Source organism: Prosopis cineraria, unplaced genomic scaffold (assembly GCF_029017545.1).
Source record: "Prosopis cineraria cultivar Desert tree isolate PC_DT_omini unplaced genomic scaffold, ASM2901754v1 PC3, whole genome shotgun sequence".
Taxonomy (NCBI): domain Eukaryota; kingdom Viridiplantae; phylum Streptophyta; class Magnoliopsida; order Fabales; family Fabaceae; genus Prosopis; species Prosopis cineraria.
In genome coordinates, this window is record NW_026555334.1 from 8,994,816 (window position 1) to 9,018,759 (window position 23,944).

Sequence of the window (23,944 nt, forward strand, 5' to 3'; positions counted from 1 at the left end):
GTTTTTTCAGCTAATTCGTGGCTTATCACTGTCAGAATTTGGCTATGTGTTGTAGTGCCTATCATACCTTTATGTTTTCTAGCCCAATCCACTATGGCACATAATACATGTGCTGTAACATATGCTATAAAGCCTCACTTCTTTATTTTTCTCCCCCTTTTGAGGCATAAATGACTTGTATCTACTCTAGACCTGAATCTAAGGCTGAAAACACAACCCAAAACATTCATTTACCCTCTTAGACCACACACCACATTAATTTACTTAATTATCTTTGATTAATTTAATTAAACAGAAGATTAATTTCCAAGATGTTACATATCCTTCAATTCTTACACCACGGCTATAATGTACTTACCTAGTATTAAGTTTTTCTATTGAATCACTCTTAAAGATGGAACCATAATCTCTATAGGAAAGGGTACCTCGTGCCTATAAGTTAGGGAAAAAAGTTTTTCAAGAGTATAGTATACCAATTTCTCATATTATTTTCTAACATTTTTTCTCATATTATAAGTTAGGCGTAATGAAGACTAAGTAGAGTAGCATGATCCCATAATCTTTCATGAATTCCTTAGTCTTGTCTCTAGTAAACATAGTTCCCTAGTCCATCATGATAGTTTAAGGGATCTTGAACCTATACACAATCTGTTCCTTAATGAAGTTGATCATGTCACTCTGTTCCACCTTCTTTATCAGAAGGGCCTCCATCTACTTAGTGAAATATCCATTGTAATGAGTATGAAAGAATGCTATTTAGATTATGTAGGGTAAATCTTTCCTATTATATCCATGGCCTACCCTCTGAAAGGCCACATCTTTACCACACTATAAAGTTTTAAGGCAAGCACTCTCTGTACTGGTCCATACTTCTAGCATTGCCTACACCTCTTTGCAAACTTCATGCAATTAGTTAATATGCTTGATTGGTAAACTCCAAAGGTGCCTTTATAAACTTACTTGAGGGCCTCCATCCCTTTGTTAAATCCAATACATTTAAGTAAGAGCCCCTCTTGTGTCTTCTTATAGAGTTTATTGCCCAAGACTATGAATTGTCTCACTTTTAGTCTTAATTTATAAGTCTCCCTTAAATTTAGATTCAATACATTATTCTTGATATTCTTCCTCTAATTGATGGCAGTTTGTTGGTCCTAATCAACCTTGAACACTAGCATTACCCTAGTTTGGACTGAGGGATATTCACTTCTCTAGACTACTATGATCTTATATTCTAGTCCTTTAAAGGGTCGTAACCCTGAAGTAATCTGGGTCAATTCATTAGCCTCCTAATTTGCTTCTCTTAGGACATATTTGAACTCCATATAGTCTATATCCTGGAGAATCTAAGATGTAATACTGAAATAAGGGGCTAACCTTAAGCTACTACACTTATATTCTTCACTTAACTGACGAAGTACTTATGAATCCCCCTGTACTTCTACTTCTTTTGCACCTATCTCTTATAAGCTCATCAAGAGTTCTTCATATTTTGCGTAGTTATTAGTATAGGGGAAATCTTATAAATATCACTATGCATACTCCTTTAGGCGAGATAATGATTACCCTAGTGCCTGCTGATTCCTTGATACTCGAGCCATTAAACTTGAGTACATAGGATTGTAGTTTCTTGGGTTCTATTATGAAAATATGCAAGCGTAGCTCAAATTCTTGCCATATATCAATAAATGGGTAATTTGCAAGGAAATCTACCAAAGCTTAACCCTTGATAGATTTTTGTGAGTAATAGATGAAAGTGAATTCAGCAACAGTAAGGCTCAATCATGAAGGTTTTACTCAACATTTATTTAATAAGGTTTGTCTAGGTGACCACGTATACCACATTTTTAACATATAGTGTCATAGCTTAATACACGAAATATAAAAAGCTAAACATAGTTTTTCTATTTTTAAATATCTTGTTTCTATTACAATTAAACATTAACTAAGGTAGTTCATAGCTTGCTTATAGCCAAAAGGGTTCTTTTGTGCTAATAGACTCCTTATAGACTCATTCGTGGTAGAAATGTACAAAAATAGCAGCTCTCCTTCCTTTAGCGCAGCCAATACTAAGGGACGAGATAGGTATTCCTTAATCTTCTTGAAAATGCACTTGTGGCGCTCCTTCTGTTTGAAGTCTTGCTTTTGTTTCATTTTTAACAAATCTGAGAACTCTTTAGTCTTCCTAACTAAGTTAAAGATAAGCCAGTTCCTACAACACGACTTGAGCTTTGTTCTAATCCACCTCTATTCTTTATTAGTGCACTAGGAACTTTAGGAAGCTCCTAGCTTGTACTCTAAAAGAACACTTCAATGGATTTAGTTTGAGTCCTATGTTCCTAGTTTTCTTTAAACAAGCCTTAATGTGCCTAATAAAGAGCTTTTCTTTCAAGATTTAACCATGATGTCCTCTATATATGCCTCCATAAACTCAACTATCGTGACATGAAAGATGGTGTTCATGGACCTCTAGTAAGTTGCTCCAGGATTTTTTAGACCAAAGGGTATGATGACCTGTTTGAAAGTGCTAATGAACTAGAGCACCAAAAGGCAATCATGTAGACATTTTCTTTTTGTAAAAAAAATTTAGGTCTACTATAGGGATCAAGTAAACATCTAGGGGTCATAGTGTTAAGGTTCTTGAAATCCATGCACACCCTGATCTTTCTGTTCTTCTTTATGACCGAGACTATGTTAGATAGCCACAAGGAGTAGTGGTATAGGCAAATGATTTTGACCTCCAATAGGTTCTTAATCTCCTCTTTCACTAGAGCTCTATCTTGGTAGACATCCTAAAAGCTGGCTGTTGGAATGGCTTAAAGTCTATTTTGGTTAGTAGAAAGTGTAACGTCATCCCTAACATTACCAAACACACAGGACACTAAAAATACATAACACTGTCATAATAATCAAGATTTTCCCCAATCCAATAAGTGATTATCATAACACAAAGGTGAAAAGAATATTTAAGAAAATGGGACCCCAAGAAAACCCTTTCCATTGGTCGTTTGAGCTCAAACTATAGTTTAAAATCAAATAAATTAGATAATGAAAGCATGAGAATTCATCACATAAAAATAATAAGTAGGACTGAACAATTTTTCAGCAATAAGGCATAGTACACCATCACGGACTGCACAAAGGGAAATGTCCCTCTCTATGCCTTATATCGCAGCATGATAGATAATGTCCTACGACGCGTAATCCCTATCATGACAGTCATGACAGCATGACAGCTCTCTGGGCTAACCTTCGGAGCATGCCATTTCACTATCTAATGTCTGACTTGAGTGATTCAAGTGTCCACACATAACTCTTAGAGTCACTTAACTATTGGCACTGGTCTCACACTTAAACACTAAGCCGAAAAAGATTTGGATATCTAAATCTAAAATGACACATTTTCTTCCAAAGACCACTACCAAGGTTCCCAAACACCTAGACCAAGTACCAATAGCTCTAGAATCACTTGAACTAACTCAAATGGACCACAAACAACTTGTATAAACATTAAAATCATTACAATAACAATCCAAACAAGATTTGGGCACCAAAACTCTAATTTTAATAGAAATTCCACAAAGGGTGATAACCTCACATAATCAATCCAATGGTAATCTAACACATGAATCAATACAAAACTAATACTTGCTCTAGTATCTGGACCTCTCATAGCCATTACAACACAGATATCACATCTCAAGTTAAGATACCCACAGTTCACAACAGGAATCATGCAAGTGCGTCACAAAATATATATCTATATGTCCTAAGTTGGCATATGCATACAACATTCTTTACAAACCAAAATAAATGAAAAGGGCTATACAATCACCAGCTATTCCCCTTGATACTCAATTGTACCTTCCTTTCCCTTGCTCCTATCAAAGCCTTCACCTGTAAAATGTAACTACAGGGTGAGTCAAGGACTCAGTAACTAAAAAGTCTAACCAACTACTCATGTGTGAGAATAGTTTGTGTACATGTGAAGTTGCATAATCAAACATATAACAAGTCACATGAATCCACACATACGGCTATAGTATGATATGCATGATCAATACATCACCTTATACCCTCCTTATATTTTCTGACTGAAATCTATGGGCTAACAACTTGATAGGACCAAGTCCATGTAACTGGACTAACCCAAGCTCACTATTAGTAAGAGGTAGCTTTTCGGCCAAGAGCACCTTCGCCTACTATGGACCACAGATTCTCCCTGTCCATAAATACTAAGGGTGTCAATGCCCAATCTACCTCACATAGTATTGGGACTTTCAAACAATATAATACTATGTATCGGAGCCTCCACGATGCCAGTGTACCATATGAATTTCAAACAATATCCCAAAAACACACTAAGGTGAACTCCTACCCTCTCACAATGATCATGCCAAACATGCTCAATGCTTCAACACATAATTATGACATATAAATTATCACAAGTTCTCATTTTCACTAAATCATGGAATTTCACAAGTAGTTATACATAAAAATAGCATTTAACTTTCTAAATACTAAAACATTAAAACAACTTTTCATTTTACTTCACATAACTTCAAAAATTATAATTTCATATTATTACCATGCTAGTACAAAACTAAAGCATAAACTTTAAAATTTAACACACTACCATCTAGACACACAAAAAGGAAGATTAGATAATTCAGTTACCTCAACCCTTTTATCACCATAAGAGTTACCATGGTCAACCAACGGCTCCACACACATCCACTAGTACCATAATGCTCGATCAAAGGTTAATCTACAATATTAAACCCTTAATTATCAATTCACATACTAATTACCTCATTTATAACACAATTTTGGGTACCCATTATACCTAAAACCTCTATTTAGCCTCAACAATTCTTCCAACACACTACAATAATTCAATTAACACCCAAACACATAGACAACATCATTACATTACCCACATTGTTCTTAGTCACCCAATTTCTACCTAGGGTTCATCTAAACCCTAACCAATAACTCTAAATTATTATATAATCTATAAATAGAGGTTAAAAAGCTTGATTTAACTCCCCAAGGCCTTAACTAAGGCAACAGGTTTAGCCATTACCCAAGAAAACATGAAATTGTAGCCCTACAATACCCTAATCCTAAAAACAATTTGAGTATAGGAAGAAAGAGAGGTGTAGGAAGCTTACCTAAAGCTAAATCTTACTTTAAATACTTCTAAAGTGATCCCAAGGTCGAGCCCTAGCACCCACCGATCACCTCCCATCACCCCTTTATATTTCTCTCTATCCCACTTCTGATTTTTGCCTGATTTTGCAAATTGATAAATGTAAAAATTTGCACATACACCACAACATATTGGCACACCTACTGTGAAGCATGGAACAGAGAGTTCTACACACATTTTGGATCTCTCTTCGTGTCACGGCCAACTCAAACTCTGATCTAGCCCTCTTTTAAAGCTGTCCAATGATCCTTAGCTACATTAGTTATTGAAAATTGTGCCCTAAGGCCAATCATTGTACTATACACATTGTTATTTAATGAATTTCTCTTTTGTTATCATAACAATTGCATGTTTAATATGATAACTGTATCCCTGGACAAATTATAGTGATTATCCTAAATGTTACTGATCAGTCATCTTTGAGGTATCATAGATGAAACAAGACTAATATGATTTTGATTAATTATAGAGATACAAATTAAAGTTATAGGCACTTGAAAGAGTACAAGGTGTTAGACCAACCCGCTATGAGAAAGTTGCATAGTACAAGTCATAAGCTTATCTTATATATAACTATATCACTAAGCCCTTTGACTTGAGATTATCATGGATTCCTACATGATGACCCCTGAACTTTGACCTAGTCAAAAGTCAACTTTGATTGGGTGATCATAAAGGCTATGATTGAGTTTAGAGATATTCATGCAGAGGAATATGAGTGGTCAAGATAAAATTTTTCCCTCACATTAAGTAAGAGATATTACTAAGCATCTCGATGAGTAAGACTGAGAAAATGTATGGCCATACTATAATGGAAAAGATTTTTTTATTACTACTATCAGTCTACTCAGAGATCGAGAAAGTAACGGTCAGGTAAAGGAGAATGACAATTCATGTCTCACGCTTGACTGAAATATCACGTGACAAAAAGGGATGTGATATGGTTGTATGTTATAATGAATTATTGATTCCCATGTAAATTGGGTAGTTGTAATATCTTGCTAAAGGCCATTTGTGACTTGTGGGCTAATAGCATAATTAGCCTACTGTTAATTTTAGATGGGCCTACAAGGTCATACACAAGAACAGCCCAACTCAAGCTATAATGTTCAAGTTCATTGAATCTAGAATATGTTTAGATTCAATGAATGTAATATAAGTTGAATGAATTTTATATATATATATTTGAATATTTATTTGATAAATATATATATATATATATATATATTTAAAATATATATGTGTGTCTATATATTTGTATATATAGATATATAATATAATATGTATGTATGTCATATTATATTATATTATGTTATGTTATGTTATGTTATGTTATGTTAGTTTTAAATTTAATTTTATATGATCGATTAAATTTAATAAGTAATATGATATGAGAGAATATCATGTCAGTTTTATAATTTGAATTTATAAGATAAATTTAAATTAGATATGATATTATGGATCAAATTTATGAGATAAATTTAATTAAATTTTTGTGGGCTTTTAAGTGAAAGACGAAAACCCTTATCTATATACTATATATAGATAGGGACGTCCTTTATGAAGGATGAGAGAGTTAGAAAAGTTCTGACAATAAAAACATGCTGAGAGCCATGAAACACCCTATAGAAAGGAAAATTAACATTTAAAGAAAAACGAACGCTGAGAGTGCTAGCACACTGTTCGAGTTAAAGAGCTATTCATGTGGATACCGATAGAGGGAGTAGATTTACGTTGTCAACTGCTGAGATTCAAACTCTTAAAGGGAACGTGTGCCAACTTTAAAGAATTAAAAGGTAACTTTTCTATCTACCTTGACTTAAACGAGTTTGTTCGGTCCATATCAGGATAGGGACTTTAAAATTTTAATCTTTCACTGCGCCTCGATATCCAATAGTGGTACAAGAGCCAGGTTAAATTTTCATTTAAGTTGGGTTTTAGTTGATTACATTCTCAAATTTTCATGTGATAAACTTCTTTAGATGAACGTTGTTTTAAGATTTTTGAAATTTATATGTGATATTTTTAAAATCTATATATATGTTTTTCATATGAAACATATATATCTATAAACTCATTTTATATATATATTCAAATTTATATGAATTTAAATAAATTAATATGATTAATATTTAGCTATATGATGTGCATTCTCAATATGACTAATGTTCATCCATATAATGTGCGTTTTCAATGTCATTATTGTTCAATCGCATTCTCATAGTGAGAGCTAAGTCTGCGTAGAGCAACCTAATTCACAATTTATAGCCTTTCATCATATATGAATTGTTTATTTGTTGTGTTTTCTTTGCCTTGAAGTTGTTTGGGTATGGTGACACATATGGCTCTAGTTTTACAAGGTTTGTAAATTTTAAATATGAACTTGCGTGTCGTGCCTCTCTCTATAAACTCTAAATGTACATTCTCTTCTCATCTCAATCCCTTTATATGAATAAATGAGATTTCTTGATATAATTTATCTTCTTAGAGAGGTCCTCTCATTAGCTTGGGATGGATATAGGTTAGGTGAGCCATATTGTGTCATGTTTAATTATGCTTTTGATTAGATCGTAATATGCATGATTTTGTATGAGACACAACTGCTTTCACTTTACACATTTATTAAATTAATAAATCAACCCTCTAATCAAAATCTTAAGTCATAATGCCATCAATGAATGAATACTTGTCAAAATCTAGATCACTCAAATGTAGGATCCACCAAAATGGATACATTTAGGTTATCTTAGTGAGACAAGCGTGAGTAATGGTGCTACTCATAAAGATTATCAAAACGGCTTTGGATCTCAAGGCATTAGATTGAATTGAAATACTGGATCATATGATGATTGAATCCCATAAAGATTTAAGAGTTACATGTGATGTAATTGATAAATGAGTTACCAACCTAAATAACTTAATTTTAAGCATCCTGCCAAAGCGGACTTTAAGTGAAATATGGGTCTTAGCCCATTAATCAAATTTGAGGGTTGTTAGTTTTAGTGGGAGATATAAAATTAACTTTATATATTTTATTATAGAATCATGTCAACTAGTAATACTGCTACACTATCATTGTGATCAGTCCTTGAGAAGGACAAACTTAATAAGATGAACTTTCTTGACTGGTGCAGGAACTTGAGAATTGTTCTCAAGCAGGAAAGAAAGGCTTATGTCCTAGACGAACCCATTCATGAGGAGCCTGCGGCCAACACTCCAAGAGCTTAAAGGGATGCTTACACAAAGCATACTTATGACTCGGTGGATGTAGGATGCCTAATGCTAGCTACCATGGTATCAAAACTTCAAAGAGATTTGGAACACATGGAGGCTTATGAGATGATTGTACATCTTAAGGAAATGTTCCAACAACAGGCAAGGCAAGAGAGGTATGAGACCACAAAGGCCTCAGATTCCTGCAAGATGGCTAAGGGTGCATCAGTTAACACTTATGTTTTAAAGATGAAAAGCTATATTGATCACCTTGAAAGGCTCGAATTTCCCTTAAGCCAGGAGTTGGCTATAGATTTGATCTTGAACTCACTCCCGAAAAGTTATGACCTGTTTTTTATGAATTATAACATAAATGACATAGAGAAATCCATTTCTAAACTGCATGAGATGCTTAAAACTGCTGAGCAAAACATTAAGAAAAAGCCTAGCACTGTTTTGATGGTTCAGAAAGGAAAGGGTATGAAAAAGAAAGGCAAAGGCAAGGGCAAGGGAAAGGGTAAAGGCTCAAATGGTGAGACCAAAGAGTTGAACAAGCCCAAAACCAAGCCTCCAACTAAGAAGGTAAAGCCTCCAAAGGAAGGAGCTTGCTTCTTTTGAAATGAACCGGGTCATTAAAAGAGGAACTGCAAGCTCTACCTGGAAGATCTAAAAAAGAAGAAAGATAGCAGGGCTACTCCTTTAGGTACTTATGTTATAGACATTCACCTTTCTACTTCTTCTATTTGGGTATTAGATATTACATGTGGTTCTCACATTTATACAAATGTACAAGGTCTCAAACACAGTAGAAAGTTGATGAAGGGTGAAGTGGACTTATGAGTTAGAAACAGAGCAAGAGTTGCTGCTTTAGCTGTAGGTACTTATGAATTACTTTTGCCCAGTGGGCTTTTGTTAGTTTTGAACAATTGCTATTATGTTCCTGCTTTGAGTAGCAACATTGTTTCTCTTTCTTATTTGAATAAGGAAGGTTTTACTTCCATTACTGGGAATGGTAAATGTTCTATTTATCAAAATGATATTTTTTATGCTAATGATGATTTGTATTTTGGTCATTATCTTTTAAATTTCGAACATCTTAGTAATAAAGACATCTATAATGTAACTATTAAAAGGATCAAATCAAATGATTTGAATCTAACCTACCTATAGCATTATCGTCTCGGCCATATAAATGAAAAACATATTTCTAAGCCCCATCAAGATGGACTTCTCAACTCATTTGATTTTGAATCTTATGATGCTTACGATTCTTATTTATTAGGAAAGATGACGAAAGCACCTTTTACTGGGCATGGTAAGAGGGCTAATGACTTACTGGAACTCATACATACAGATGTATGTAGACCAATGAGCACAGGTGCCAAAGGGGATTATCTATACTTCATTACCTTTATTGATGACTACAATAGATATGGATATATCTACCTAATGAAACACAAATTTAAATCTTTTGAAATGTTCAAAATATTCCAAAATGAAGTACAAAACCAACTTGGCAAGACTATTAAAACTCTTTGATCTAATCGAAGAGGTGAATATTTGAGCCAAGAATTCATTGATCATCTCAGGAGTTGTAGGATAGTCTAATAACAATTAACTCCTCCAGCAACACTATAATGGAATGGTGTTTCTAAGTGGAGAAATCGGATACTATTAGATATGGTTCGATCCATGATGAGTTAAGTAGATCTTCCACCATCCTTTTAGGGTCATGCACTAGAAATAGCTATGTTCACACTAAACTATGTTCCATCTTAGGCAATTGAGAAGACACCATATGAGATATGGACTGGGAAGAAACCTAGTTTGTCTTTTTTCAAGATTTGGGGAAGTGAGGTTTTTATTAAGAAACAAGCCTCAGACAAGTTAGCACTCAAATCCATAAAGTGCCTTTTTATGGGGTATCCTAAAGAAATAAACGGATACTATGTCTACAATCCCACTGATAATAAAGTGTTTGTAATTCAAAATGGTATCTTTCTAGAAAGAGAATTTATCTCTAAAAGAATCAGTGGGAGCAAGATACATCTTGAAGAAATTCAAGAACCACAAAATAGCACAGAGTCACAGATGGAAAACTGAGAAGACTCACAAGAAGTAAATGAGCCTACTCAAATAACATAAGGCCCACGAAAGGTTTGATAGGACACGACATCGTCCTCAAAGATATGGATTTCTAATTAATGAATGTCGTGATATGTTGCTCATTGAACACAATGAACTAACCACTACTAAGAAGCCATAGTGGGACTAAATTTTGAGAAATGGCTAAATGCCATGAAGTCTAAAATGAAATCCATGTATGATAATAAGGTATGAACCTTAATCGATCCACCTAAAGGAATAAAAACCATGAGGTGCAAGTGGGTTTTTAAGGAGAAAACTGACATGGATGACAAAGTAAATGTCTTCAAGGCACGATTGGTTGTAAAAGGATTCACCAAACTTATGGTATAGATTATGATGAAACCTTTTTACCGGTCGTAATAGCCAAATCAATCAAAATCTTCCTTGCCATTGCAACATATTATGACTATGAAATATGGCAAATGGATGTTAAAAATAGCATTCCTTAATTGACGTCTACTTGAGAAAGTGTACATGACACAACCTGAAGGTTTTGTGCGTCCAGAGGACTCTGGAAAGGTGTGCAAGCTTCAAAGATCCATTTATGGATTGAAGCAAGGATCTTGGAGCTAGAATTAATGTTTTGATGAAGTAATCGAAGAGTTTGGATTCATTCAAAACATTGATAAACCTTGTGTTTATAAAAAGGTTAATGGCAGCACAATTATATTTCTAGTACCATATGTAGATGATATCTGACTCATTAGGAATGACATTCCTACCTTGCAGAATGTCAAGTCTTGGTTAGGAAAATCTTTCTCTATGAAGGACTTAGTGAAGCCACTTACATCCTTGGGATTAAGATATATAAAGATAGATCTAAAAAGCTGATATGCCTAAGTGAGAGCACATACAGAAACAAGATACTGCATAGGTTCATTATGTAAAATTCAAAGAGGGGTTTCATCCCCATGTCTCGTGTCATTCATCTCAGCAAAGGCCAATGTCCTACTACACAAAATCAGCAAGATCGTATGAGTAAGGTTCCATACGCCTCGACAATTAGATCTATCATGTATGTCATACTGTGCACTCGACCGAATGTTTCATTTTCCTTAAGTATGACCAACAGATACCAACCAGATCCAAGAGAAGATTATTGGACTATTGTCAAGAATATCCTAAAGTACTTAAGAAGGACTAAGGATTTATTATTGGTATATGATAGATTAGATGACGAGTTAGTTGTAACAGGTTACATAGATGCAAGCTTTCAAACTGACCAAGATGACCTTAAATCACAATCAGGATATGTGTTCACCTTAAATGGTGGGACAATAAGCTGGAAGAGCTCAAAGTAAAACACAATAGCTAATTCTACAACAAAAGCTGAGTATATAGCAGTATCAAGTGCAGCTAAGGAAGCCGTTTGGATTAGGAAGTTCATTGCTAAACTAAGAGTGGTGCCTAGTATCTCAAATCCAATAAACTTATTCTGTGACAATAGCAATGCAATTGCACAAAGCAAGGAGCTAAGGTCACACCAAAAGACCAAGTATATACTTAGGCATTTCCACCTTATCAGAGAGATCAATGATAGAGGTGATATAACAATATGCAAAGTAGCAGGAGAAGACAATGTTGCTAATCCTTTTACAAAACCTCTTGCACAGGTGAAGCATGAGCATTATGTCAGGACAATAGGAACTAGGCAAATTAATGATTGTACCTACCGCAAATGGGATGATGTTGGAAATTGTGCCTAGGGCCAACAATTGTACTATGCACATTGTTATTTAATAAATTTCTCTTTTGTTATCATAATAATTGCATGTTCAATATGATAACTGTATCCCTGGACAAACTATAGTGATTATCCTAAATGTTACTGATCAGTCATCTTTGAGGTATCATAGATGAAACAAGACTAGTATAATTTTGATTAATTATAGAGATACAAATTAAAGTCATGGGCACTTGAAAGAGTATAAAGTGTTGGAGTGACCCGCTATGAGAAAGCTGCATGGTACAAGTCATAAGCTTATCTCATATGTAACTATATCATTAAGCCCTTTGACCTAAGATCATCATGGATTCTTACATGATGACCGCTAAACTTTGACCTAGTCAAAAGTTACCTTTGATTGGGTGATCATAAAGGCTATGATTGAGTTTAGTGATATTCATGCAGAGGAATATGAGTGGTCAAGATGGAATTTATCCCTCATATTAAGTAAGAGATATTACTGGGCACCTCGATGAGTAAGACTGAGAAAATGTATAGCCATACTATAATGGAAAAGGTTTTTTTCATTACTACTGTCAGTCTATTCAGAGATTGAGAAAGTAACGGTCAGGTAAAGAAAAATGACAATTCCATGTCTTATGCTTGACTGAAATATTGTATGATAAAAGGGATGTGATATGGTTGCATGATAGGTTATAATAGATCATCAATCCTCATATCAATTGGGTAGTTATAATGTCCTGCTAGAGGCCACTTGTGGGCTAATAGCGTAATTAGCCTACTGTCAATTTTAGATGGGCCTACAGGGTCACACACAAGGACAGCCCAACTCGAGCTATAATGTCCAAGTTTATTGAATCTAGAATATGTTTCAATTCAATGAATGTAATATAGGTTGAATGAATTATATATATATATATATATTTGAATATTTATTTGATAAATATTTATATATATTTATATGAAATATAAAATTCAAAATATAATTTTATATATATATATCTGATATATATACATATATATCAGATATATATATATATATGATATATGTATATGATATATAAAATTAAATATAGATAATATAATATATATATATATATATTTTGAAATATATATTTACATATATATTTGTATGTATAGATATATAATATAATATGTATGTATGTGATATATATTATATTATCTTATCTTATATTATCTTATATTATATTATGTTAGTTTTAAATTTAATTTTATATGATAGATTAAATTTAATAACTAACATGATATGAGAGAATATCATGTCAGTTTTATAATTTAAATTTATAAAATAAATGTGAATTAGATATAATATTATGGATTAAATTTATGAGATAAATTTAATTAAATTTTTGTGGGCTTTTAAGTGGAAGACGAAAACACTTATCTATATACTATATATAGATAGGGACGTCCTTCATGAAGGATGAGAGGGTTAGAAAAGTTCTAATGACAAAAACACTCTGAGAGCCACGAAACACTCTATAGAAAGAAAAATTAACGTTCAAAGAAGAATGGACATTGAGAGCGCTAGCACGCTGTTCAAGTTAGAGAGCTGTTTGTGTGGATACTGATAAAGGGATCAGATTTATGTTGTCAGCTCCTGAGATCCAAACTCTTGAAGAGAACATGTGCCAACTTCAAAGAATTAAAAGATAACTCTTCTATCCACCTTGACTTAAACGAATTCATTCGGTCCATATTAGGATAGGAACTTTAAAATTTTAATCTTCCGCTGCACCTCCCTATCCAACATTAGTCTCTCAAAAAAATCATTAATCAAATTCACTTAATTTGACTAAAATACCCTTATAAACATTAGAAATTTCCAAAGTTAAAATTCAGGATGTTACAAGCAGTGCTCCACCAACTTCCTATCTAAACCAAGCATCTACTTGTACTCCCAAGCGAAGAAATCTTTGTACTTTTTGAGTACCTTAATCAAGCCATCATTCAAGTTAATTTCAAGGAGGCTACTTATGTAGATCGACTAAAGTACCTCAGCACTCCTTAGGTTTATCTCCTCCAGAAGGTCTTTTACCTTGGGGGAATATCTTCTATGTGCCATAGGGTGGCTTGTAGGTCTTCCCACTATATATGTTCTATGTCATCTTACAAGTCTTTGTAAACTAATTCATCCTTATATATCTGGAACTCTTCTAGTAGCTAACCTTTTCGAGGTTTGTTGCATTTTATAGTTTTTATGGGCATAATAGCTATAGCCTAGAGCTCTTTGTGCTCCATCATCCTACTAGTTTGATGATGGGTTTCACGGGTGGCACCCTTTTGGCAATAAGGTCCAAATCTAAGGTGTCTTTGAACTTTTGTGAGAATGGAGTTATGTTACTATTGGTGACATTGTTGGGTTGTCCCATCTTGTCCAATCCACTAAACCTAAAAGATCCCATATTGGGTTGTAGTGCCTCAAGAAGTCATCTAAGGTCTTCTTGATTTTCTTCATTGCTACTCAAAGCTCTTTTGAAAGCTTCTTAGGCTCCGTGGCTTAGTGCATAAGTTGCCTATGGGCTCGTCTATATCCAAGCGATCATATGTCTCAAGAGTTAGGAATCTTGCCTCCCTTTCATCCCTAGGACGAAAGTTGTGGGTTTCATGTACTGCACCTACAACACCACATTTCAACCCTGAGGTCTAGTATGGTGTTTATCCTCAAAATATTTAGAATGGGTGTTTCTTGACGTTGTCCTTGACAATCGAGTCCCACTGAACGTGCTAAAAACTATGTTAGCTTGATTTTTTGAGGAAGGGGTCTAAGCGTTACAACCCTTATGGTGGATGCCAAGCATGCCAAAGGAACATGTCTTTAAAAGTATGAGTTGCAATCAGATGATCAAGTAGGTTCCTAAGGTCCTTTAGTATAATTTCCTTAGAGAGTCAAGTATATGTGAGAACAATAAAATAGTGTGTCGTGCTGAGTAAAAAGCTTAATGATATTGTTGGTGAAATTAGCACAATCGGGTGCTCCATGAAAACAAAGAAGGAAATACATATATGAAGCTAGCCTAAGAAGCCAAGTTTACACAGAAGAGGTAGTTCGCATTAGGTGAAGTTGGGTGACATAGGGTTGAGATTGGTGATTTGCACTGGGCAAATGTTATGTAAGTTTGGAAAAGTGTAGAGAGATCTTTAGTCATACACTTGTTGCCTATTTATAAAAAAATAGCAATGGCACGCACTTTTTGAATTCAAGTTTAGTGCCATCAAGAGCACATAACCATTCATGCCTTCGAATTCTTATGGGTGTACTTTGTTGTGTGGAGTGCCAAGCATGAGCGCACTAAGAATCTCGTGAGGTAGGTAGAGTGAGCACTACTTCGTCAACAATCTCCTAAACACTTTGTTTCACTTATGTGCATAAGGTTGAATAGCTACTAGGCTGCGTCTACTTCCTAACTGGTTTCGCCTTGAGTGAATTCCCCTACTCGACCCAGTGCACCAATTTTGGTTTAGGCAACTCCATAGAAAAAATATAAATTAAAACATAACATCACTTCTTAATGTGATATGACATGATTTGTCAATAAAATAATTAAAAAATAACAATAAGGGAGTAAGTAATAAAAAAAATAATAAAAAAGTTAAAGAGATTAATTTTAAATTTTTAATGAGAATTCTGTGCAACTTTTTTAAAATTCATGAGAATTCTATGTATGTTAACCTTATATTTGTAATGTTGTTATCTAATACTCCCTCCGTTGCTATATATAAAAAAAACACTATATCAAACAATTTAAAAAAGTTAGTTACCCATAATAATTATGTCTGAAAATAAAGAAATTGAATTAAAATGCCTTATATTAATCAATATAAACATGCATTAATTATTTTTTGTTAATGTAAATTATGAGGAGTGATTTATAAAATGTGTAATAAATACTTATTGAAATATGTAATTTTACTTATATAAAAAATAAGTAAAAAGTGATAGTTTCTCCTACAAATAGAAACCGAGGGAGTATAAAATTTTAGCTCATAAAACACGTACTCTAAATTAGATATATTAGCATTAAAGACAATACATTGTCAGCTATTTAAACTAAACACACACACATAACACAAGAAAGTAAGAAAATACTGATGTTGCTTACGAAAATAGTAAGTAATAAATTTGGAGCAACAAATAGTTATAAATAGTAAAAAAGTATATTTTATTTGTATAAATATTGATTGTTTGCAAATGACTAATGTGTGGGTAATGGTGGCTAACAAAAAAAATTGAATCAATGATAAAAATTAAGATTTAAATTTGGTGACTATACTTAATAAAGGCATTGAATACCTGTATTATCTAAATCATTAAAATTTAAATCAATGGTTATAAATTTATACTCCACTTATGATTAAATTCACTCATTTATTAATCATAAGTGGATTTTAAATTTATAACCATTAATCTAAATTTTAATGGTTCAGATGATATAAGCATTCAATACCTACATTAAGTAGTCATCAAATCTAAATCCTAAATATTATTTAAAAAAAACACACTTTAATAACATATTCCAAATCTCAAAATAATAATTTTAAATTAAATCATAGAACATCTATTATAATTTACTCAAAAGATATTAAACAAATTCATTCAGCTATTAGATATATTTGAAAAAAAATAATTTGTTAATTTCTATAATTTTTGAATTGATTTGTGTGCCTGTATTATGCATGTCTATGGTAATTTAAACATCAATTTCCTATGTTACTTTTTGAGACATTTAAATCTGTAGAAGAAATCCTACCTGACACGGAATAGAATAGTAAGAAAGTGATGTTAATGTATAACCCTCGGATCACATGGAAGGGCCAACAATTAGGGATTATGTGATTGATTGAAAATGATCTTTGAAACAAATATTAAGCTGGGATGAGATTCTGCTTAGTATATACCTTTGTTCCTTAGCTTAATTAATCAGCGCCTCATGATCCCATCATTGTCATTAATCATATACTTAATTATAATCATGTCATTGTCATTAATCATATACTTAATTATAATCATACTTGGAATTTAAAAAAAAAAGTAAATTCTCAATCTTTATTGACCGAAATTAAATTAAGCATACTTGTTAATTTATAAACCATAGAGGCCTACACTTGCAAATATCAAACACTAGCAAACATTTAAATTCTATAGCAGGCGGATTCAATAAAAAAAAAAAAAACAAGAATAATTTTGTTACATGCCGAAGGAGAAGAGAGACTAAATATAAAATATGACGCAACAGATAATTTCTAGTAATCCCATTTATAGAGATATTAGTAAATCCCCAAACTACCCCTTTTACCAATTATTTACCTAGTCACCCTATTCCTATTTCCCATGTATCAAATTTATTAAAATGGAAGTTTCTATTTAGTTGTTGCAAATAGAACACTGGAATAAACTGTTACTACCCAAGGCCGTGTGAACTGCTAATCCAATGAGGCGATCACCTTAAGCCTCCAAAAATGTTTATCTATCTTCTATATTACCGGTCTTTATTTTTCCTGTTAAATATTAAAGTTAATTATATATTTTTACTTAAAAATAGGAGTTTTGCTTTTAAAAAACACCAATTATGATCTCAAGTATTGGCCATATTATATGTGTTTGTTAATCTTTTACTTTTTATTTGAAACTATAATTGTTTTAATTTTTTTTATAGGATTTGAAGTGGCAAAAAAGTTAAATAGAAAATTTGCATTTGGTATTAATAAATTAAAAAAAATATGAAAATAAATGAATGATAATATATTAAATCTCTTAAATAATTTTGCTTTAGGCCTCAAAATTCTTTCACGCAGCCCGTTACTTCCTCTTATTTGAATCCAAATCTCGAAAAAATTGGTGAAGGATCACCATAATACTCAGAATGGGCCAACTATCGTGCTTGAATAACATTCTGACAGACTCTAAATTCATGAAATTGCAAGTGAAATCGAACCCTTAACCGCTCACCTTTAGAAGAACTTGCATGTCACTACCTTATAAGGTGATTGGACAACATTCTAAAAAGACTCTCTTCAAAAACTATCAAATCTTGCTTTTCACAAAAGTTATCAACACTTTCGTGCAAAAGGACTTTCAGAAGCTCAAACGCAGTAACCAAACCGGCACCATTACTACTTGGCTGCCTATTGAAAGTTACGTTGGATCAGAAGCTGTGCACCTTCCACCAACCTCTTAACCACTTCAGCAGCAGGCAGAATTTCCTTTATCAGACCAACACCTTGCCCTGCATACATCGCCATGCTCTCCAGGTCCCCTCTAGTTGACATGTTTGGCACTGTTCCAGCAAATCGCCGAATCTCTTTCTCCTGTTTCACGGCAAAAATGGAGTCAAGTAGAACAGTACAGTACAGTTACGCAAACACTTCAGAAGAATTGTGTTCATGTTATTTATATTAGACATCAGTATCAAACAAAATGCTCTTCTTCAATTCAAATATCATGGGAAAACAATGTTGGTGGAACAGGTTACCCCACATAACAAGCGTAGGAATTAGATAGCTTTAGATAAAAACATGATATTCATTTGTAACATATGTAATTCACTGAGCTTTCCTCTCAATTTTGAACAAGCTTTTTTTTTATATAAATAATACAAGGGCTGCTCATGGGCTTGGAACTTGGGCCACAATCTGATCTTTAAAGATAAGCTGAAATTGAGGTGGGTAAGCTTAAAGCTAGAGAATATATCAGGCTTTAGCTTCATCCCAAATCAGAGAGTCAGATCCACCAGAAAGACACATACCCTGCTTTGTGTAAGCAAAGGAATAAAATTTCTTTCTTTCAATGTTAGGTGATAACTATTATATCGTTAAGTTGTGTTTAGATTAATGGAGATTTAAATTTGGATTTCAATTTGATCCAAAGTCAAATTTATGTTTCATTATAAATTATTTGCAATTTTAATTTCCCTTTATTTCCTGCTTATTTAAAATGTCAAATACTTTAACCAACTCATTCTTTTTCATGTTTTCACTACTAGTGTCTCTATTACTCATGCCTTTTCTCCCATCTCTCATTCTCGTCTTTCACCAATTAAGGAATGGAGGTAAGATCACTACTCTCAATCTATCATTTTTATTTCGACTCCCAGCTCATCTCTCTTCTTCTTTTGAAATTTTTTACATTATCTAAACAAAAGATTTTAAATACATATAAGATTTAGATTCAAATTCAAATCCACCAATATGAATGTCACATAATATTATTATATAACAGTCTATTCATTTTCATCATTTTTTAACACAAGGTCATGAAACCTTGTACCAAATGAGTTCAAAATGTCAATGTCAGTATTCGTACATCCTAAACTTGTATCATATAACTGCTAATGCTATAGAAATATGCACAATCTGAAGCCTTACCAAGCCATTAATCTTTGAATAACCAATGACAGGCTGATTGGCTTCATTTTCATGGGGGGGAAGCGATCTCCAATCACAGAAGAAGGGTGTCACCAGCACACGCTGAGGCGCGCCTGGCCATCTGGCCCGGCCAAATACGTCTGTGTACTCAGTTTCATCAAGCTCAACCAACTTCCTCTTGTACGTAGGGTGAGCATGGCTTTCCTTTGTTGCAACAAACCTTAAAACAAGACTCTTTAAGTACAGAGACATGAAAGAAAAAACAGTTGCAGAAATAACTCAGATTTAAACTGAGATTATTATTCAAGCAAAGTAATAATCTTGGGGGTCTTTCTTATTGTTCTACTCCTCGTCAACTAAAATTAGTCTCAATTCCATCATGACTGATACAAAGCTTATCTCCAACTTATGAACCTACTGATGCTGATGCAAAGCTATATGATAGCATCCAATCTTCCTGATTCAGCAGTTCAATATGGAACATGATTTATCACTTGTGGATGTTGATAAGACCTTAGGATGGCATAGCCTTCATGTTAAGGGTAATGTTCAAATGAGAGAAGGGCTCATAGTGGATAACCGATAACTAGGCATTTAGTGACAAGAATATGTGGAAACTCGTTTTTCACAAATGATAAATAGTATAAGAAAAAACTATGACCTAGAAATTTAGATTTCAAACCTTGTTATCATACACCGACAAGAATATGTGAACAATTTCCTCAAACATGTATCGGGTAAAATTTCATATTTCAAACCTAGTTCCTAAACAGATGCCTTGGGCACCAAGTGCCAGAGCAGCAACATAACCTCTTGCATCAACTATTCCTCCGGCTGCAATAACAGGTATGTCTCTGTCTCCAACAAGATCAACCACCCTGGGCACCAATGCTATTAAAGCTTCCTGGCGTTAGATGCAAAATAAGAAAGCAACAAAATCAATGAGTAGCTGTACTAAACAGTACCGATGTATGTCAGTGCCTAACAATACTGTTAGCTATCACTCATATTAGCTGTAAAAGATCTAAGTGTAATAGGTTTCCTAAGACGCTGAACGATGGGATTATATTTTTTTATGTTGATGTAAAACAGAACTGGATCCACTGTATTTATAATTGTTTGTATACAATACAGTCGAAGAGAAAGAGAAATAGATGTAACGAGAAATCGATCATGTTCTCTCTTATACATATTTGCACTCCTTTTAATTAATCCCTCTCTGATTATTTGGCCATACGATTGCAGAAAATCCAACTTGAAGAAAATGGCAATTGTGATGTCTCCCAATGACAACAATGTAAGTAATAGACACTAAAAATGCTTATAGACTATATCCGAGAGTCAAAATTATTACTAATAAGACAAAAACTTCAATAACAGTTAAGAAAATATTCAATAATAAATGCACCTTAAGAATTTCATCATGTGTGGTGGAAAAGTATTTGCAGTGAAGTGGCTTTTCAATACATTACCTCCTAAGAATTAAGATTTCTATAGAATTGCCAGAGATTGAACCAGATAGGCATGATACTAAGCAGATCACGAAGGCTTACAGAAAATTTTAAAGAGCAGAAATTGCAAGAACTGCTTGCTGAATTGTATTCAATTAGAGGGCTTATTTTACACCAGCTACTGTCTTTAATGTTATGATAAACTAACAATAAAGTTGCATATGAGCACTGAAGTAAGTTACCTATGATCGTAAAGTTGTTCATACACTTCAGAATAAGGATAAGGATGCACACCTGACCAATGACATGACCACCAGCTTCGCGGCCTTGTACAATTATTCCATCCGCACCTGCATCGATTGCTTTTTTTGCTTCTGCTACACTCCCAACCTCCAATAGGATTGCAAGTAACAGATCAGATGCCAATATCAGTAGAAGCTAAGCAACTACATAGTATACAATAGAAAACTACAATCAGAAACCAACATGCCTGACTAAAAAATCTCAATTTTTCATTTAATTTATACCACAGGTCTACAAAATCACCTCATTTCTTACCCCAATTTTCACCATGAAGGGCTGATGGAAAATGATTTTGGGATCTGATCTCATAATTCTCGGCTTAAAACTACACATTTCTAGCCTATGTTCAATTTATTTCAAAAGGAAAGGAAAAGTAGATGCCATCCAACTCAAAGATCATCGGCATGTCAGAACGGCTCATGAACATCAAAAGGAATATTAAACTGTCATTGCATTTACTAGAAGGAAAATACGTTTTCAATATTTTCATGCTTTTAACTCTGCTTGGATATTAACCATAACTTGGATCTTTTGAATTATAAAATTTGGAAAACTTCACATATTTCAGAGAATCCAAATCCATTTTAACTTTGCATTACAGGGTTATCAAAATAAGTTTACAGGACATAAACATGAATACAATTTCACATAAGTAGCATTTTCATATAGGAAATATCACTAAACACAGATGGAAGGAATTAACCGCTTACCTGGGGAACAATCTTGACCCCAGCTGAATGAGCCTTATTCACCAAGTCCCTTGAACACTCACCCCAATAAACTTGTAAGACTGCCACTTTTTCTTCCAAAATGACCTTTAAGTTCTCCTCATGGGGAAATGCCAGAACAAGACCAACCCCAAACGGTTTGTCAGTCAAGGTCCTAGTCTTCCTTATGAGCTCCCTCAAGTAATCTGGCGATTCCTGATGGAGAAATTCCAATCAAACACAACAAAGTGCAACATTTGCATCAAAGATGCAGGATGAATTCATCAATCAAAGCCCCAAAAGAAAAGGACATTTTTCTTCTTCTTTCCTCCTTTTCCTGGATTCTAAGTGACACTCCAAGATACAAACAAAGGAAGACCTATTACAAATTCAAGATGACAACAAAATCATTGAGAGGGGAAAAACCATAGTTTCAGCAGTATCTCGTGACCTTTTTGGAAGCTCAGTCTAGAATGGCCGGCCAATCTAATAACTAGATGATTATTGTAGTCAAGTTTTGAACTAATAAAACGATAATCTCGTGAGAAAAAACTCAAGGTGAATTGGTCACTCTATGTTGAAACTGGAAAGCACGTAACAATCATGGGATTCTCGTAACGTGAAGAATCAGTGATCATTTTCAGGGAAAAAAACACGGGAAACAAAAAAGGGGAATAGCATACCCAATCAGGGGCTCTGAGAAACCCGAGAGCACGGGCGTTGGCGACGGCGGCAACAAGATGGGGACCAGAGATATCTGGGCCCAAGGGAGCCTGAACTATGCCGTAATCGAAACCCAGTATGCCTCTCCAAGCCATCGAGGAGAGTTGTGACTGAGAGAATGGGACGGTGGGTGAAGCAGACGTGATTTATAGAGGCAGGGATAGTTGTGGTGTGATCAGCGATTCAGCGTAAGCACTCACGTCAGTGTTCTTGTCGGAATCCTGAGCCGACATCAATCATTGCACCATAAATTCTTCATTTAAAAGCAGATGAAGTTGCATTTGCATGCCGTGTAGCGTACTGTTCTATGCATTCTTGTTAAACCGCGAGATTTTTTTTGAGAATTTTACATTTTTAGCTCATAAAATTTATCAAAGTCACTCATAAATTTGTCTATTGCATCTGTCAGTTAACTCTTTGACTTTTTAAATTTTACGTGTTTAACTTATAAATTCACGTGAACTCGTAAATGTAAATTAGATATAAATTTGATTTTTTTTTTTTTTACCAAAAAGAAGAGGACGTAATATTAATGAAATAAAATAGTACAAGTCAAAGCCTCAAGCCATAGCCAAAGGCATACATTAATCACATCAAAAGACAAATTCAACCAATCTCCTCCCTGCCATGATCAACAGTAGAAACGTGCATCTCAAGCCATGGTAGTTCAAGAGGGAAGAGACTCAGTGCTGTTCAAAAGATCAGCCATGAAACCATGATAGTTTCATTTGCAATTAGATAAACTCTTTAAAGACTAAAGCCTTGTAAAGTCCTGACAATCAAGTTCCAAGATGAAACGCTGGTGAGAGAGCTCAAAAGTATTTCCAATCAAGAGTTCAGCAGCTTTCCGTCATGCAAGAAGCTTGGCTATAAATCCAGAATCAGCAGCTACTGGCTCACACCATCCTTTGAGGAAGTTATCGAAGTGATCCCTCCATATAATGCTAACACCCGCATTACCAGGGGAGCTCAAAAAAGAGCCGTAATAGTTTATTTTACTCATATCAGATGGTGGGGGAACTAGATAGAAGGATGCAAAGAATTCGAAGAAAAAATAGGACCTTCAATTGCATTAGCACTCCAGTATTCACTAGCAACAGTATTTGTGATTGAAACT

General features: G+C 34.0%; 1 protein-coding gene across 1 annotated transcript; it reads right to left on the bottom strand.

Moving 5' to 3' along the window:
* Positions 1-18,105: 18,105 nt before the first annotated feature.
* On the bottom strand, positions 18,106-22,950 carry LOC129306225 (uncharacterized). The gene is made up of 6 exons (XM_054946695.1): positions 22,788-22,950; positions 22,108-22,320; positions 21,389-21,484; positions 20,402-20,547; positions 19,644-19,863; positions 18,106-18,587 (listed from the first exon to the last, which is right to left on the bottom strand). Exons 1-6 carry the CDS (start codon positions 22,920-22,922, stop codon positions 18,405-18,407), a joined length of 993 nt encoding a protein of 330 aa, XP_054802670.1. The 5' UTR covers positions 22,923-22,950; the 3' UTR covers positions 18,106-18,404.
* Between the last annotated feature and the right edge of the window lie 994 nt (positions 22,951-23,944).

Excerpts from the sequence above, each read along its gene's own strand:
- LOC129306225 (XM_054946695.1), bottom strand. The coding sequence starts at position 22,922 with ATGGCTTGGAGAGGCATACTGGGTTTCGATTACGGCATAGTTCAGGCT. Across the intron at positions 20,548-21,388 it reads GTGGTCATGTCATTGGTCAG|GAAGCTTTAATAGCATTGGT; the intron begins GTGTGCATCCTT and ends ATCTAACGCCAG. Across the intron at positions 18,588-19,643 it reads ATTCAAAGATTAATGGCTTG|GAGAAAGAGATTCGGCGATT; the intron begins GTAAGGCTTCAG and ends GCCGTGAAACAG.